Below are 16,429 nucleotides of genomic sequence, written 5' to 3'. Positions count from 1 at the left end.
CCTTATCCCGCCTGGACCGCTCAAGCCCGGTGTAGGCCTCACTCTGGTCAGACCACGCGCCAGCGGCATGGTTAGTTGGTCACACTGCTATGCGCTGGTCCTCCAGCGAGGAATGAGAGGTGGCTGAATTCCCTCAGCAGGCTGTCGTCCCCACTCCAATTCAGCTCCATGGGCTCCCTAAGAAGTTTGTGGAGGAAACAGAAGCCCCGGGAACTCCACAGGGCCTGCTATATGAGGCTTAAACTATGGAGCCCACTCGACGGGACGGAGCGACGAGCATGCACGTCCTACTCAGTCGCCATCTTGGCCATGCCCCCCTACGATTTTTTTTTACTAGACCTGCATGTTTTGCCCACATCTTCTGCTACTCAACTTTGACCACCTATAAAGGAAGTGCAGTGAGTGGCTATGGAGGGAATGGACTGGATGCGGGAGGGGAGGTCAGAGGCGTGGGAATGAGAGACAAAGAACGGGGAGGAGGGGCTACAATCAGAGGCACTAAGCGGATAGACACTACAACTGGAGGCAGCTATAGGACAGATTAAGAGATCAGAGAAACATGGTTGAGAGCCAAAAAACACAGAAGGGATAGAAGAGAAAGGCCTATAGGTCAGAAATAGAGATCAGATCTTAAATAAAAAGAAGTGACAAAGCAGAAGGCTCCATGAATAGAGAGAGAGTTCCAGAGACGGGAGATAAACAGACTGTACAGTGAGAGCATAGGATATGCAAGACCGAGAGAGACAAAAAAAGAAACCAACAGAGTGTAGCAAGGAGAGAGGTGTGAGAGTTAGAGAGAACGTGCAATCGCGATGGGGGTAGAGGGGACACAGCACTATATTTCCATGAGATCTCAGACACTTAACCAGAATCTTGTGAATATCCTGTTTTGGCTAAACATTCTATCATCAAGAAGTACAGTAAGAAAACCCTGAATTCGTCATCAGAGGATATGTTTTTTGAGAATATTATGACGTATGCAATAAGAAACTGATTAATTAAGGGTTTATATATGCTAACTAGAGGTAATGTCCTCACACACCCTTTCAGGTGTCATGCTTCATCATCAGGAATGCTCCTCGTTGGGTCGGCGGTGCAATACCCAACGGGCGGCACCTCAAAAATGGGTGAAGTGTGGGTGTGGGGCCAGGAAGGTGTAGACGTATTAGTGAGTTAAAATGAGGCTAGGAGTACCAGGATCAAGTTTATTCTGGGGGTCCCCTGCTTCAATTAAAAGAAAAACTAGCCTGTACTCGATGGATTACTATGTTTCCTTCTTCGAGACTCGACTAGTATGTGCAGAAATTGGTCGACATGTTTCTCGCAAGTGTACTATGACTAGCGATTCATCAGGACCTTGGTGAGAAATTAATTGTTATAGGAAAACTGTCTATTACACCACTTCTGAAAAAACCCTCCCTCGACCCCAGCTGCTATAAGAACTACCGGCCAATTTCACTTCTGCCCTATCCGATCAAGATCGCGGAGCGCCTGGTCAGCAGGTCCCTGTCCTTCTTCCTGGAGACAAATAACATACTAGAGGAGGAACAGTTTGGTTTTAGACCGGGTGATGGGACAGAATCAGCTCTTGTGATTGTATTGGACAGCCTGAAAATGCGAGCGGACAGGGGCAAGTCGGCAATTCTAATCTTGCTGGACCTGTCCGCCGCTTTCAATACGGTGAACCACGACATTCTGGAGACCTTTGGGGTGAAAGGGATGGTGCTTAATTGGCTGCGATCCTATCTGTCTGATAGATGGCAGGGGGTAGCACTACCGCCGCACTAATCTGAATTTGACAAAATCTCACATGGCGTTCCGCAGGGATCATCCATCAGTCCCATCTTGTTTAATACTTATATGCAACCCCTGCTGGGAATCATTAAATCTCATAACATCAGAGTGAATAATTACGCTGATGATACACAGCTTATGATTTCCCACAATGGTGCCCAGGCAGATTTACTAGATAGCTTTCATGCCTGAATGTACGAAATGGCAAAATGGCTGAAGGGAAATTCGCTCCAGTTCAACAGCCGAAAAACGGAGATCCTACAATGCAAGGTGGGGAGGATTGCCCGAAGCTTGCCGGCAGATTTCTGACCTTTAGCATCGGATGGTCCACTGACACCAGTGAATACGGTGCGTAATCTGGGGGTCAGCTTTAATGAAAAACTAAATCTGGAGACCCATGTTAACAAACTGGTGGGCAGTTGCTTCACTCTAATACGAGGTCTTCAGAAGCTGCTGCCTTTGCTACCTGTACAGGCAAGAACAACTGTAGTCAGGAGTACCATTCTTAGTCGCCTGGACTATTGTAATGCCCTGCTACTGGAATCACCTGGATATTTGATTGCCAGGCTACAGAGTATCCAGACGGCAGCAGCCAAGTTAGCACTCTCTCGAACTCGCCGATCTTCAACAACACAAGCATTGGCAGACCTACATTGGCTCCCAGTACCTCAGAGGATTTTATTTAAGTCCTTATGCATCATGTTCAAAGCATTGCACGGTCAGGACCCTAAGCCACTTCAGGACAAGTTCCAATGGTATGAGCCCACCCGGACCCTCCGTTCTTCTTCCACCAACCTTGCCAGAATACCCAGGATAAAGAAAGCGACCCAGGGTGGAAGAGCGTTTAGCGTAGCAGCAGCCCGTCTTTGGAACAGCCTTCCACCTGAAATCAGGAAAATTCACGAATTACTGCTGTTCCGCAAGGAAATAAAGACCTGGCTCTTTCCGAGGGTTTAATCCCCCTGGTGCAATACTAATAGACTCCTGTTGGTATACCTTCTTTTTGCTCTCACGGCTGACTGCTTTCCTTTGACCTATTTCTCAGCGCCAGGATGCCCGCAGGGTTACAGTGCGCTCTACAAATTATATAAATAAATAAATAAATAAATAAGGGGATTAGAGTAGGAATACGTGGTATACAGTGCATTAATTTATATTCTTATTCCAAAATGGTTTTCTCTGACTTTGTTATTAGTTCGTATTTGGGCCTGGAGGGTGACTGAAAGCGCCATCTTGCCTAGGTGTGCGCAAGCGCATTGCACTCTGTAAAACTTCGAGCTGGGACATTGAAACTTTGCCAAGACATTGAAACTTTGCCAAGTACAGTTGACCAGAAGACGCGCCGGGGAACAGCACCTCTTGACCCGAAGAGGGGAAGGAGAAAAACCCAAATTTCACATACCATGTAAAATCCTAATGTGAAATGCTGGTGGGGATTAAAGCTTGGGAAAATAAGTAAGGGGAGGGAACATAGAACAATGAACCTAAGAAAATAACATTACATTAGTATGGTGTGATGACCTCTCCCCATTCCATTGTCCAATCACCAGTGGGGGATTCACAAATATTAAAACATTGGGGGGTACATACACTGAGAATATTATAACTAAGGTAGGCTCAGTCAGTTAGATTGTCAGACTTGTCACCGACCCATCAGACTGCAGAAGACGGTGGAAGCCACGGAGGTCAGAGACGCTGCTCGAGCACTCTAACAGAAGAATCGAGAAAGGAGAGACGGAGAGAGAAGAGTCAGAGAGTTTGCTGAGGGAGAAGAATCTGTCCATCCAGAAGGGGGAAGAATCGAGGAGAGTAGCACCAGAGAGGGGTGTAATGCCGGCGTTGGACTTAGAAGAGGGTACCTGATCTGTTGTCTCCTGACTACTCGGGAGTGCCTTTTCCAGCTCCTTGGCCAGGGGCTTGGTCCTCACACCATTCTAGATAAATATAATTCTGTGTGGTATGACCTTGTACCGTTTTCCTTTTCCACCCTTCCCAGGTACAAACGTCATGAGATTTTACTAAGTCTTTATGTTTTACTTTGACCATTATTTCATCTTAAAGTTGGTGTTTGACCTGTATTAGTATTTGACTAACAAAATGATTGCATAGGTAAAGGTTTTAAAACTCTCTTGAGTTTGTGGTCATTAAAAGAAATAAAGGTAAATGTCATTTCTACCTATTATGCAAACAACCTTATCTATCGACCAGAGGAAAAAAGAGAAATAAGGTGTTATGGTATAATTCACTATAAAGTAAATATAAATCCTGATTGCCAGCGTATGATTGTCAGCTTATAGTGTGAATGTTTTATGGGCCCAGGTGAGTATGGTGTTTTAGAATAAACCCAAGCTGGTAATCCCGTTGCATCACACCCGGACACCCCAGGGCAGGAAAACTTGAACTCTTGGTGCTTTTTTGAACCTTGACCTCTACTTACCTTAAGTACAGGAGAACAGACCTGTAAGTCATCTGGAAGTGAACCTATGCAGTGTATGTTTCTCCCATAGGATAACATTACTGTGTTTGTGGCTCATGCCTCAAATTTTACAGATGTTATTTTCTACTGTTTTTATTATAAAATGTGATAATGTCAAAGTACTTACCCGATTCGATAATCTTAGTGTCTAAAAGTATACAAAAATAAATCTTATTTTTCTAAATTGGTCCAGAGTTTCTTCTTGAGTGTATATCTCATTTATTCACTCTGCGTGTACAACAAATGCTTAACCCTACCCTCTAATAAACCTCTTCTGCTCGCCCACACAACCACAAAGAGAGCATTTGGGATTATAAAGTTAGGCCCAGTAAGACAGTAAAAAGCCAGTTTCCTACAACTTCCTAAAGTTTAAATTAGCTTGTGCAATAACGTGTGTAATAAGGTTGTCATCATGCATATTTTTTAAAAGGATTTCAGTGTCCTCCGCCTACATCACAACATGGAATTTTCAGCAGCATCCTCAATTGACTAATTTGTTTGTCTTCTTCCTAAAAGAACTATGCCATGCAGTGATAATATACACTGTCTGAATCCATACTCACTTTCTGGGATGTGCGCTCACCCAAGGTTCTTTGATTATCAGTATTTATTCTTGGTCTTAATGATGTAACGTATTCATACCCTTGGTGATGACTAGGCTTAAGGATTTTCAAGGCCAACTGTAGAACTTGTGCAAAAGTAATTTTTCTTCATTAAATGTAATGGTACTTATAGAGCGCACTGTCACCAGGCGGTCACCTTGCGGTGTCACCTATTCGGCTTCCTGCCGCTGATATTCATACCGCTGTGGAACCCCTCCTGGCTTTCCCTGTGAAGTGTCCACTCCTGGGCACCCCAGGGAGAAGCCAGGCATCCTTCGCGTTGTTGGGGTCGGTGTGGAGGCTAAGCAAGCTATTGCCCAGAGTTGCAGCGTGGGGCCCGTGATTAGAATAGGCACCGAGGCAAGAATTAACAGGTCCGAGGAAATTGAGCCCGAGACCCCGCCGAGGCGGGAATCTAACCCTGGTCCCTGGCCAGAACTCTGCATCAGGGTCTGCCGCTCTAACCATTGAGCCACACTCCTCCACAGCCACAACCCTCCCTTAATTGTCAGGATGATTGTTAACAAGTTGCTCTGAGTTTGGACTACAATGGTATTTGAGAGCTCGGAGTTGCCTCTTCATCAGTAAACCATCTCAATATTGTTTGGGCCTCAAGAACCTCTTCAACAGTCTGCTCAGATAACAACTTCATGTTTGACACAGTGTACAAGTCACAGCATATCCTAATTTTAAGAAATTTTTTCACATGCCTTGCATTCAGCTTTGTTTTGAATCCTAGGCAAATATTAGTTAAAGGTATAGTTCTCATCACTTGAAAGGAACCTCAGATTATAGCTGGATGGGAAAATATACAGTTTTTCTTCTATAACCCTTAAAGTATTGATATGCAGTTTAGAACTACAAAACTTTCAAACTATATACACACTCGCATATAACATGGTCTGGTGTCTGTCCCAAAAAGCCATGTGGTTGATCGCTGCATTATCTTTATGGAATGTGATTGCCAAATTCTCCTGCAGTGTGCTATTTACCTGGAACAAATGACGGAAAACATCAAAAGATTGTTTAGCAACATGGGGCATTATGGAGCACTGACAATTAGATTAGAGGATTTTCTTAACAGCCACTAGCAGGGTGGACGTCCACAATATAAAAATTGAGGGGGAAAGTTGGCCTTTCCAACAAAATCACAAGATGGAACGATATGGACAGCATGTAAATCCAAACCAGAGGCATGATGAAATGATGGCTTTATGCCTGCAAATATTGCACCTAAATGAAGCATATGCATCAATTCAATTGCTAACATGAAGGCTCCACTGTCTCTTGGTTAGGTTTGCACTTTATAAAATGCTATATAAAGACAGTTCTGATTCTCCATTTGGCTTTCCTTACAAAATGTTCAGCTACATAAAGGTTTACAGTTATGACTACTCTTAAAATGCTATATAAAGACAGTTCTGATTCTCCATTTGGCTTTCCTTACAAAATGTTCAGCTACATAAAAGGTTTACAGTTATGACTACTCTTGTTTACTGACAGCCAACATTTCTGTATTGTGTGTATCCAAAATGACTAGCCAAACAAACTGTAAACTTATAGGAAACTCTATAACAGCGAAAGTCAGGAAGGGAGGATTGTAGGTAACAGGCATGCACACCTTCAGAAACATCCATCCAAAAACCAGTTGCGCATGTGCGTTTTGTTTTAACCTATCCAACACCACACAGTCATCCAGAGACCCCTAAGTCATTAAGTTACACCATGTTTAAGTTCTGCCTCTTCATTCAGTAGCACATTGCAGTCTGAACCTAGTAGTTATGCCTTTACCATTATATGTAAAGTCTTAAAGAATCCTACCTAGCAAAGTGCTTTTATCTAAAAAACAATTAACAAACAACTGCCTCAAAAATTCATTTGACAGACAACAATACATGGTACTATAAATTGCCTAATATACTCAGTTTTATAGTCTTACGCCCAGATGCGCTCTCATCCTCCAGGTGATAAGTAGGGCTACTTACAACAAAGGTCTTGTTATGCACTCGTAGGTGTTGGTAATGCAGATCATCGTCGTGCCCAACGATGCATCAGAGACAATCCAGAAGCCTTGAATTGGAGATGGCTGGCTAGGAACACAAATAAATTTGCATGAATGCATCCATGAAAGTAGTAGCTAAAGCAGAACGAGCTGGCAAAGTTGAACATGTTTGTCAAGCTCAACTTTTGATGAGTTTCAACACCCCTCATCTGTATCTCCATCATGCTTCTGTGTGGTGCATTAGGGTGTCACCTCAATGCATTTACAAATGTACATTTTTGCCATCAGTCTATACAAATATTGGATTTATTACACGCCTGCACTGTAGTGTTTGCTCACTTGGTTCAAAATGTGGATTGTAAAATGTAGTAACCAGCTCACCTGTACTGGGGAAACGGCCACTACAACGCGGCCATTTCCACGCAAGCCTTTACCACACATGCATTAGAACGCATGCGTGGTTACCACGAAAGCCTTTACCACGCATACCTTTACTATGAGATCCGTAGTAAAGGCATGTGTGGTAAAGGCAAAAACAAAAAAAGGCAGCTTGGAGGTTCCCCCTCCCCCCCCCCCCCCCCAAGGAAAAAAAAGCGTGAGAAAAAAAACGAAAATGAAGTGAGGAAGCAAAGTGGAGGCAATCGGCGTCGTTCGAGAGGAAACTGAAAGAAACTTCTGCTTCCTCTTTACGACGTAGGACGTCATCAAGGAACATGAAGAGACAAAGTGAAGAGGTAAGGGGAATTTTAAATTTAAAAAAAAGATTGAGGGTTAAGGGCAGGGGTAATTTGACAAAGGTTTGGGGACTGGGAGGGACACGTAAGGGTACAGGGGAGGGGTATAACGAAAATCGTAAATCTATGCGTGGTAAAGGAATATTCGTAGAAAAGGTAATGCGTGAAAAAAGCATTCCGTTGTAACACATGCGTGGTAAAGGCATGCGTTGCAACGGAATGCGTTGTAATGACATACAACCCTGTACTGTATTGAGAAGTCATACTGTATGGTCATAATTAACTTTTCACTGCACATGAATTTATTTAATAATGGTAGTGGGATTCAAATTCTCATGGATATGGGCGACCAAGAATCAATTCAGGAGTACTCTACACTCCAGAAACATGGTGAGATGCTAAAAAATCTCAACTGACAAGGTTATGCAAAAAGTCCAAAAGAGTGGAAAATAACAGAAGTACTTCTACCAAAAAGGATTATTTCTTACCTGCATGGCAACGGCTTGGTACAAAGAATGTGCTCCACAACACACCTCTGCTCTGCTGAAAGCTCTTGTAAACTGTCCTTGTCCTCCTCATCTACAAACAAAATCAGACAGCAAGAATAAATTAGAACATTTAAGGACGTGGTTAATCGAAGCTTGCATCTGTGATAGGTTCTTGTGTTCAGTGCTGGTAATTAAATAATGCGCAAATTAAGTTCTGTCATATAGTAGTGATATGAGGCATGCTCTATCCTCTAAAAAAGTGCTTCACTCCTTCTCCTCCATAGTGGCAAAGATAAAACTGCTTCAGGTTGCAATCATCCACAGATTCAAGAATTTCCACTATTGATATGAGGTTCATCCTCTTAAAAGATCCAGTCACAAGATCAAATTAATTAATAATTTGATCCTGTGACTCCTCTCATTCCTTATGGAACTATTTTGTTTGTTTCAGCCCTGACGAAGTCCTGTTTTAATGAACGGACGAAACACGTATTGACATGAAGTGGTTATGTTAACCAAGAATGTATACAGAAGAATTGGGAGGTTATGTTATATGCACTTCTACCGCGCGCAGATACTCAGAGGAGTTTCCTGGCACGAATAGTGAATAAGAAGCCTAATGTCTGAATAAAAGACACTGGATAACTACGTACAAAAACTAACTAGTGATTCGATCTTGGAGTGCTTGGAATTTATCTTTCATTTATTGAGGAGAAGACTGTTGTTTTCTCCTGTCAAGGAAGACGTGGTGGCTCTCCCTCCTCCTGAAGCACCATTCTATAATATTTGCCTTTTCTATGGAAAATCTTGGACCAGTTCGAGTGTGCGCTATTTTCCCAGCCACCTAGTATAAAGCACTGGAACATCTGAAGTGACGTGTTCGTGCTCTAATTGAATTCTAATTCCATTTTCAAAAACATGGTGCATCACGTGGTTTCCCATTCTTTACTCTAGTCATTCTGTATGCCCGTTTATTATGTCCCTTGTCTACCACCCAGCGTTCCTCTCATTTTTTATTTTACATCATCTCTTCAGTTGTTTAAATGAACATTCAGTTCCTTACCGGACGTGAGGAACTTCTGTAGCTTGTTAGTCCATGAGAGGCCCACACTATGCACGCCAGCTTCATGTGTGCAGTGATACCTGACAGAGCAGACAGGATCTGAGAATAAAGAAAAGGGTCAAATTACGAGAAAAATGCCACACAAAGCCCTGAAGTAAACGACTAAAATTGAATGCCATTTCTGACTTAAATGACATGTTTAAAAAACGGGCAAACTGAAAGATAAACTGGCTCCAAGATTGTACACCTCTCCTGTTACCACTACTAACACGAGCAACCTTTAGTACAAACATAACATTTTTATTCTAAAAGTATCGGTCATCTGGATGTTTTCTTTTAAATAAGCAAATAGTAAACTTATGAGACACAGGCCGGGGAAAATAGTATGTTTTGAAATGCTGCCGATAGATGGAGGAGCTACCATCACACCTTACTTATCGCTCACTCTTTCTGAAGGGATACTGCTCTCCCTGTTTTCACAAGTAGGCAAAAGCTATTCTCAAAACATCTAGGCAACAGCAGTTGGATTTCTGAAACATTAAGTGAACAGAAAAATATTGAAAAGTTACTGAATTGGACTTGTGAATATTTAAAAGAGGAACCACTTAACATTCAATTTTTGCAGATTTAAAGTGCTGGTTAAAACAGTTTTTTTTTAAATCTATATGAACTGAGGGACAATATAATGGATGAAATGAAAGAGCCAATTGAGATGAAAGTTAAGAAACCAACAGGAGAAGATTAGCCAAGGTGAATTCACAGCAGCACATCATAGTTTGTAAGTGGGGATTATGCTTATATCATGAATTCACGTTATTACAAATTCAAACAGCCGCCATTTTAATATTAGTTTTGGAAAAAAATGAACATTCCCATAAGTCCTAGGGACATCATATCATTAGCAACAAATCAGGCTAAGGCAGCCCATGTATAGTTCCTTGTCTCTGTCCATGCTGCCTCTTTTCTTTTCTGCACAGCAGCCACAGATAAGTGTTCTCTCAGGGTCCACAAAGCGCATCTGTCGAGTTTCCTGAAGCTGGAGTCACGCGCCGCCAGAGGTGCCTAAAGCCTTGAAAAACTTGGAGATTGACGCCACTTGCTGGGGCCTGAAATTTCTGATAGAGTACATGGTTTTGACACCCTAAGGGGTCTGTAATACAAACTATCATGAGATGTCCTGAGGGGTCTGTAACAGTTGTGTGCCGGCCGTGCTGGCCTCAGTAGGGACACAGTCCCAGGTTTGCCCACTGTATTATCCTGGGTGTTATGTCCCCGGGGCCTTAGTTCCCCCCCTAATTATTGAGACCTCCGGTGTCGCCAAACCCCACTGGACCCCCAAGTGCCATATTGACTGCGCTGCCTGTCGCAACTATACCTCTCGTCCTGGATGCCATGCAGATGTCTGAGAGTACTTATGTAGAGGAAGAGTCTCAGTCATTTCTCCCTTGGGATGATTGTTTTTATGAGGCTGTTGTTGCTTACATATATAGGGCGGTTTCAAAAGCCTTAACTCCCACTGAAAAACACCTCTACAGGCAGATCGTTGAGGAATATGTGAGGACGCCTCAACTTCAAGACCCCCAGGATTCGGAGGAGACCCTACCAAAAACTAAACAAGTGGGGGTGGATCACGATGCATTTGGGAGCCTTAAGCGAGCCTTGCTAGTCCAAATCAAGTCCTTTTGGAGTTCCCTCAACCTAATTTCTCGGACACCGTGGAGGGAGAGGAATTCCAAAGGGACTCAAACGAGGAGGCAGGTCCTTCAAAGACATGGTGCTCCCGTCTCTACCTGCCACTCTTGAACACCCCATCCTAAACGGTAGCGTCCACACTGGATCCCGATAACATCATACAGCCTAGGTCAGCGGACTTGGCTCCAGCAGACAAAGTGGCCAAATATGTTGCATGTTGCCTGCACAAACCCCTAGAGAAGGAGCCACAAAGCAACCTAGGGGCAGAATGCCCTTGGCACTCTTTTGAGGTAAAGGTAGCCCTTACCCCTGGAATTGATACCGGGATGGCCACATTCATAAGGGACACCAAGAATGGGATTCATCTTTCTTGGCATTCATTCCAGGATAAACTGGATGTGGTAGGTCCTGTGACAAAGATTTTAGATATGACAGAGGAAGCAAAAAGGTTTTGAGGTCTATAATCTCTCCTGAAGTTCTCTCTGTCTGGGCACAGAGAGCCATCATATTTTTAGGGAACACCAACTGTGCCCTTTCTAGGGAGTGTTGCCGCTCTCTTCTCATTAAGGTGGACCCAAATTTGGGTGACTCAGCGTACTCCGAGGCGGAGACAGTGGCCCTGGGAGATCTTTTCATCGACCCCATCAAGTAGTTGGGGAAGTTTGTGGCAACCTTCTCGTCCCTTGACAAAGCCCAAAGTTCCATCAAGAGGATATTTAATCCTCAGGTTTTCCAAGGGGCTGGCTGTGGCACGGCTGTGTCACTCAGCCCCAAGCACGGGCCGTCCATTGCAGGGGCCGCTCGCCCGGCCATTTCTAGTCTCAACTCCCCCTCCGGGGACGAGGCTCCAGGCACGAACAGTGGCAAGATCAGTCCTGGTTCACGACATTCTACTCCACCAGAGGACAGAGAATCAGTGGCAGTGGCGGCTCCACGGGACAGGCCTTCAACTCCTCCACCAACAGTGAGTGTTCACCCTTCTTCCCAGCTAAAAGTAGGGGGCCATCTGGCAATTCGTTTCCACACGTGGGTGTCCCTCAAAAGGTATGCATGGGTCCTTCAGACAGTCCAGAGTTTCCAGGTCAGGTTTTATGGGTCTAAACGCCAATTGTTGTGCCCCAGGCTGACAAACTTTTCTCTGAAGAATATCGGTCTTACAGACAAGGAGGTGAGGCCCACTTAGACAAAGAGGCCATCTGTCTGGCTACGACGCATCCCAACGGGTGCATCAGCAACCTCATTTTGGCCGACAAGCGAGACGGAGGTCAGTGGCTGGTAATCAATCTCAGGGAATTGAATGAGTGGCTGGTGTGCTGCCACTTCAAGATGGAGGGGATCCATCTTCTCAGGGTTAACCTCCAGCCATTCGACTGGGTGGTGCATCTGGATTTAAAATAAGTCTGCCTCAACATCCCAATCTTTCGGCTCAATCAGTGTTTACTTCAGTTTATCTAGCAGAGCCAGGCCTTCATGTTCACCACTCTCCTTTTGCTCGATTCAAACCAGGTTCCATAAGCATGATGGCATGGCGGATTATAAGCAACTGTCAGAAATCCTGGGACTTTCGAGACTGGCTGAGATCCTCTTGTCCAAGGACTGGCCAGAAAGCACGGTTAAATGGTCAGATCGGCCTGGATGAGATGGATGGGTTGGTGTATGGGGCGGGGCCTGGATCCCGTGATTGCATATGTAGTCCAGATACTTAATTTCTTTTATGACTGGTCATCCGGGGGTCTGGCTTTCACTCCACTATATCAGCGGGCCATGGTCTGATTGAAGGCTCCCCGGAAGGAGAGCATCCTTTTATTGCAGGAAATACACCTCTCCTTGCCACCAGAGCCTTGCTACTCATCTCTTTGGGATGTTAATCAGGTTCTCAATTTCTTTCTTTCATGGTAACCAAATAGGTTTCTGTCTAGAAAAGAACGTTCCACAAAATTGGCCATGTTGTTGTGCCTGGTGTCATAAAGAAAGGCCTCGGATGCAAGTGCCCTTAATGTTACAGGTAGAGTATTTTACCCACAAGGCGTTTCCTTTACAGTTAGCAGACAAACTTAGTCCAATACTAGAATCATCTCATTCCCAGCGTTCGCCAAATCTCCCAAACTTTGCGGTGCTTGAAGGCCTACTTGGAGATGACTGAGGAAATCAACCCACTAGGTAAGCAGCAACTCCTGATTGCCCCGTGGAAGCTGCATAAAGCGGTCTCTCCACCCAGAATCACCCGTTGGATGCGCTGGGCCATGCAGGAAGCAAAAGACACATAATTGATGATAGTTCAGGCTGGACTGTTCCCACTGGACACAGGATCAAGACTGATTTGCATATGGCTGGGTTCAAACTGGAATGGCAAGGTGAGCAAATAAATGATTGATTTAGGCCCAGATCTCTGTACTGGGGTGAAAGTATGACATTGTTCTGCATTCTGTCCATCAATTGTTTTTTATTTTGCATTTGTCACCCTGAATGGGACGGGTATGCCCAGACGTGGGTCCCGTGCTCCCCATGCCACTGAAGTCAAGCTATCCTGGCTGATGAGAGGTGAAACCCCAAAACCGGTCCTAGGATGCTTGTTTCCAGCCTTCGGGCTGGACTGTTCCCATTGGGCACAGGGTAAAGACCGATTTGCATATGACTAGGTTCAAACTGGAATGACATGGTGAGCAAAAAAACTATGGATTTAAGCCCAGATCTCTGTACTGGTGTGAATGTATGACATTCTTCTGGATTCTATCCATCAATTGTTGTTGTTCCTAGCACATTCTGTTAGAGGAGTGACGGCCTCAAAATCATTTCAGCTAGGTACTCGTTTGTAGGACATTATGAATACAGCAGACAGGTCCTTGGACTCCACATTTAAGAGATTCCATTTCAAACCGCTGGTGGGTGTGGCACTATTGGTGGTAAGCAAGCTTTGAACTAGTATATAATCGCCTCCGGTCTAGACAGAATGAAAAATTTCCTAGCTGTTGTAACTCAAAGTTTCAATTCTAATAAGGACTGAGAGATCAGGATTATTCCACCCATCGAGAAGTTCTCAATTAATTTCTTTTCCGTTTTGAGTAAGTGTTATTCTAAAATGTTTCTATTGATCGACTGTTTCTTGCTCATAACTGATGAGGTATTTATATGGCTTAGTCGATCTCCTGTCAGATACAGCTTTCACTTACTTACCTGGTTTCTCCTCCTTCCGAAGGACCGATGGTTCCTATCAGGATTCTTGAGCAACTGGTGGGATTATTCATGCAAAGAAGAGGCAGCATGGACAGAGACAAGGGATGAAATATGGACTGCCTTGACCAGATTGGTTGTTAATATTATGGTGTCCCAAGGACTTATGGGAATGTTTGTTTTTCTACCACAGCTGACGTTAACATGGCTGCTGTTTGAATTTTCAATAAAGCAAAGAAAAGATATAAGCATAATCCTTGCCATCGGATCCTTAATAGAATTGAAACTTTCCATTAAGACATCTAGGAAACTTTTAATTCAGTCATTGTTCCACCTCACAACACTGGGCAATAGTATGCATGTTAAACGGCTTTGGCACGAGGTAAGCTTTCTGTGACACAGACACTCCGTGTGGGTTATAAGTGACTATTTTCACTATCTTCGTGAGCCAGGGGCCCTACCGGCTTTTCCAGTCAATGTTAAAAAATCATTCTGTGGTATTGAGAACTCTCCCTGACCCCTCCATTTCCCCAAACAAACTTACTCGTTCAAGCACTGGTGAACCGGTACAAGTACTCTACACTTCGCCGGCACCCTGTTGGCTCTACTACCAGTTCCCCATGCTCTGTGCCAACAGTATATTGGGAAATGAAATGAAATGGTCAACTTCCAAAGCGCGGTTGCTGCCCTGGGGCATCCAAGGGCTAACGACCAGCTGTCAAATTGCTTAAAAGGCAGAAAAGAAGTTAGAAAGGAACATTAAACAGAAAAGTCTTCAGCTGTTTCCGAAAGGTGGAAAGGTTTGTGTTAGATCTAAGTTGAAATGGGAGTGAATTCCACAGCTTGGCGGCATTGTAACTAAACATCCTGCCGCCAGCTCTTGCCTTTTTTATTCTGGGGACTGTAGCATTACATGCCTGGCTAGAACGAAGGATTCTGCCAGATTGATACTGTATTGCTAGGTCCCAAGTAATGGCCGGACCCGTGTCCCAGAAAGCTTGGTGGAATATGCATAACGCCGTAAAGGCGATTCTTTGTCGCACTGGAAGCCAGTGCAGGCCAGGTTTGTCCGACAGCCTGCGCGGCAGCTGGAGCACGGTGCGAGCCACACAATTTTGCACAATCTGAAGCTTGCGCAGTGTATATTCTGGAGCGCCAAGATAGAGGACGTTGTTAGAATCCAAGCAGGACTGAATCAAACCCTGAATGGCCACCTGCTTGGCCTCCATCGGAAGAAGAGGAAGAACTTTCCTCAGCATCCTTAGGAGGCCAAAGCAAGTGGGCGCAAGTTTGGTGGCCTGAGTGTTAAAAGAAAGAGACTTGTCCAACCAAACCCCAAGGCTTTTTATATTGTCTCTGGGTGTTGGGGGGGTACCAAGACATGAGGGCCACAAGGAGTTGACAGAGATGGGGTTAGTGGGACCCAGGAGCATCAACTCCATTTTGTCCCCATTCAGCTTAAGGAGAGAGGAAGTCATCCATCCCTTCACCTCCTCTAAGCATTTTGCCAGACCACCTGGGGATGGTAAGCCCGGCTCCTGCGCCAAGGAGACCACTAGCTGAGTGTCGTCCGCATAGGATATGATCTTAATGCCAAATGGACGAACAACCTCAGCCAGTGGTCTCATGTAGATGTTGAAAAGCGCAGGGCTTAAAGAGGAACCCTGCGGGACTCCACACTTCAGGGGCCTGCTTGAGGATACCAAGTCCCAATCAAAGATTTGGAACGACCTATCGCTCAAAAAGGATGTGAGCCATAGCCATGCTACGCCAACTATTCCGACACTCGACAGGCGTTCCAGCAGGATGTCATGGCTGACCGTGTCGAATGCCGCGCTTGGATCAAGGAGGATCACTGCCACTGACACTCCCTGATCCAAGATCTTTCTGGCTGCCTCGGTGACTGCCAGCAGGGCAGTCTCTGTCCCGTGCCTGGGTCTAAAGCCCGTCTGGGTAGCATCTAGAAGTTGGTTGTTCTTGAGGAAATGCATCAGATGGACGTTGATGTGCCTCTCGAGAACTTTGCTTACCCAAGGGAGCAGAGAAATAGGGCGATAACTACTGAAGTCACCGGGGTCCAGAGTAGTTTTTTTTTAACAGAGCACGCACCATGGCCCGCTTCCAGGCAAGCGGCACACAACAAGAAGTAATGAAGGCATTTAGAAGGTTCAAGATGGTCGGCAAAATAACCTGAGGTGCCAGCATCATGATTTCTGGAGGTGCTGGATCACATGGAGATCCGGATTTTACTTTACTAGCTATGGAAGCTAAAGATTCAGGGTCTAGTGGCGGGAAGTGGTCTAACGTGATAGGAGATTGGGATGGCATATCCTCCCAAATTGTCTGGTCCTGGGCTATGGTCCGTGGGGCTATAGAGGGGAAAGAAGAATACATTTGAGTGACTTTC

General features: G+C 44.7%; 1 protein-coding gene across 2 annotated transcripts in view; it reads right to left on the bottom strand.

The window, feature by feature from the left end:
* NUP88 (nucleoporin 88) overlaps window positions 1-16,429 on the bottom strand; it is a 362,163-nt gene that overhangs the window by 216,034 nt on the left and 129,700 nt on the right. For both annotated transcript variants that reach the window (XM_078679698.1, XM_078679699.1), the window contains exons 8-10: window positions 9,160-9,258; window positions 8,097-8,187; window positions 6,858-6,962 (exon numbers count right to left, since the gene is read on the bottom strand). In XM_078679698.1, the coding sequence (XP_078535824.1) occupies window positions 6,858-6,962; window positions 8,097-8,187; window positions 9,160-9,258 (295 nt within the window). The remainder of the gene's footprint in view (window positions 1-6,857; window positions 6,963-8,096; window positions 8,188-9,159; window positions 9,259-16,429) is intronic.

This window comes from Lissotriton helveticus, chromosome 3_1 (genome assembly GCF_964261635.1).
Source record: "Lissotriton helveticus chromosome 3_1, aLisHel1.1, whole genome shotgun sequence".
Lineage (NCBI taxonomy): Eukaryota > Metazoa > Chordata > Amphibia > Caudata > Salamandridae > Lissotriton > Lissotriton helveticus.
Note: the sequence above shows the minus strand (reverse complement) of the source record. Positions and strands in the feature narration are given on the sequence as shown.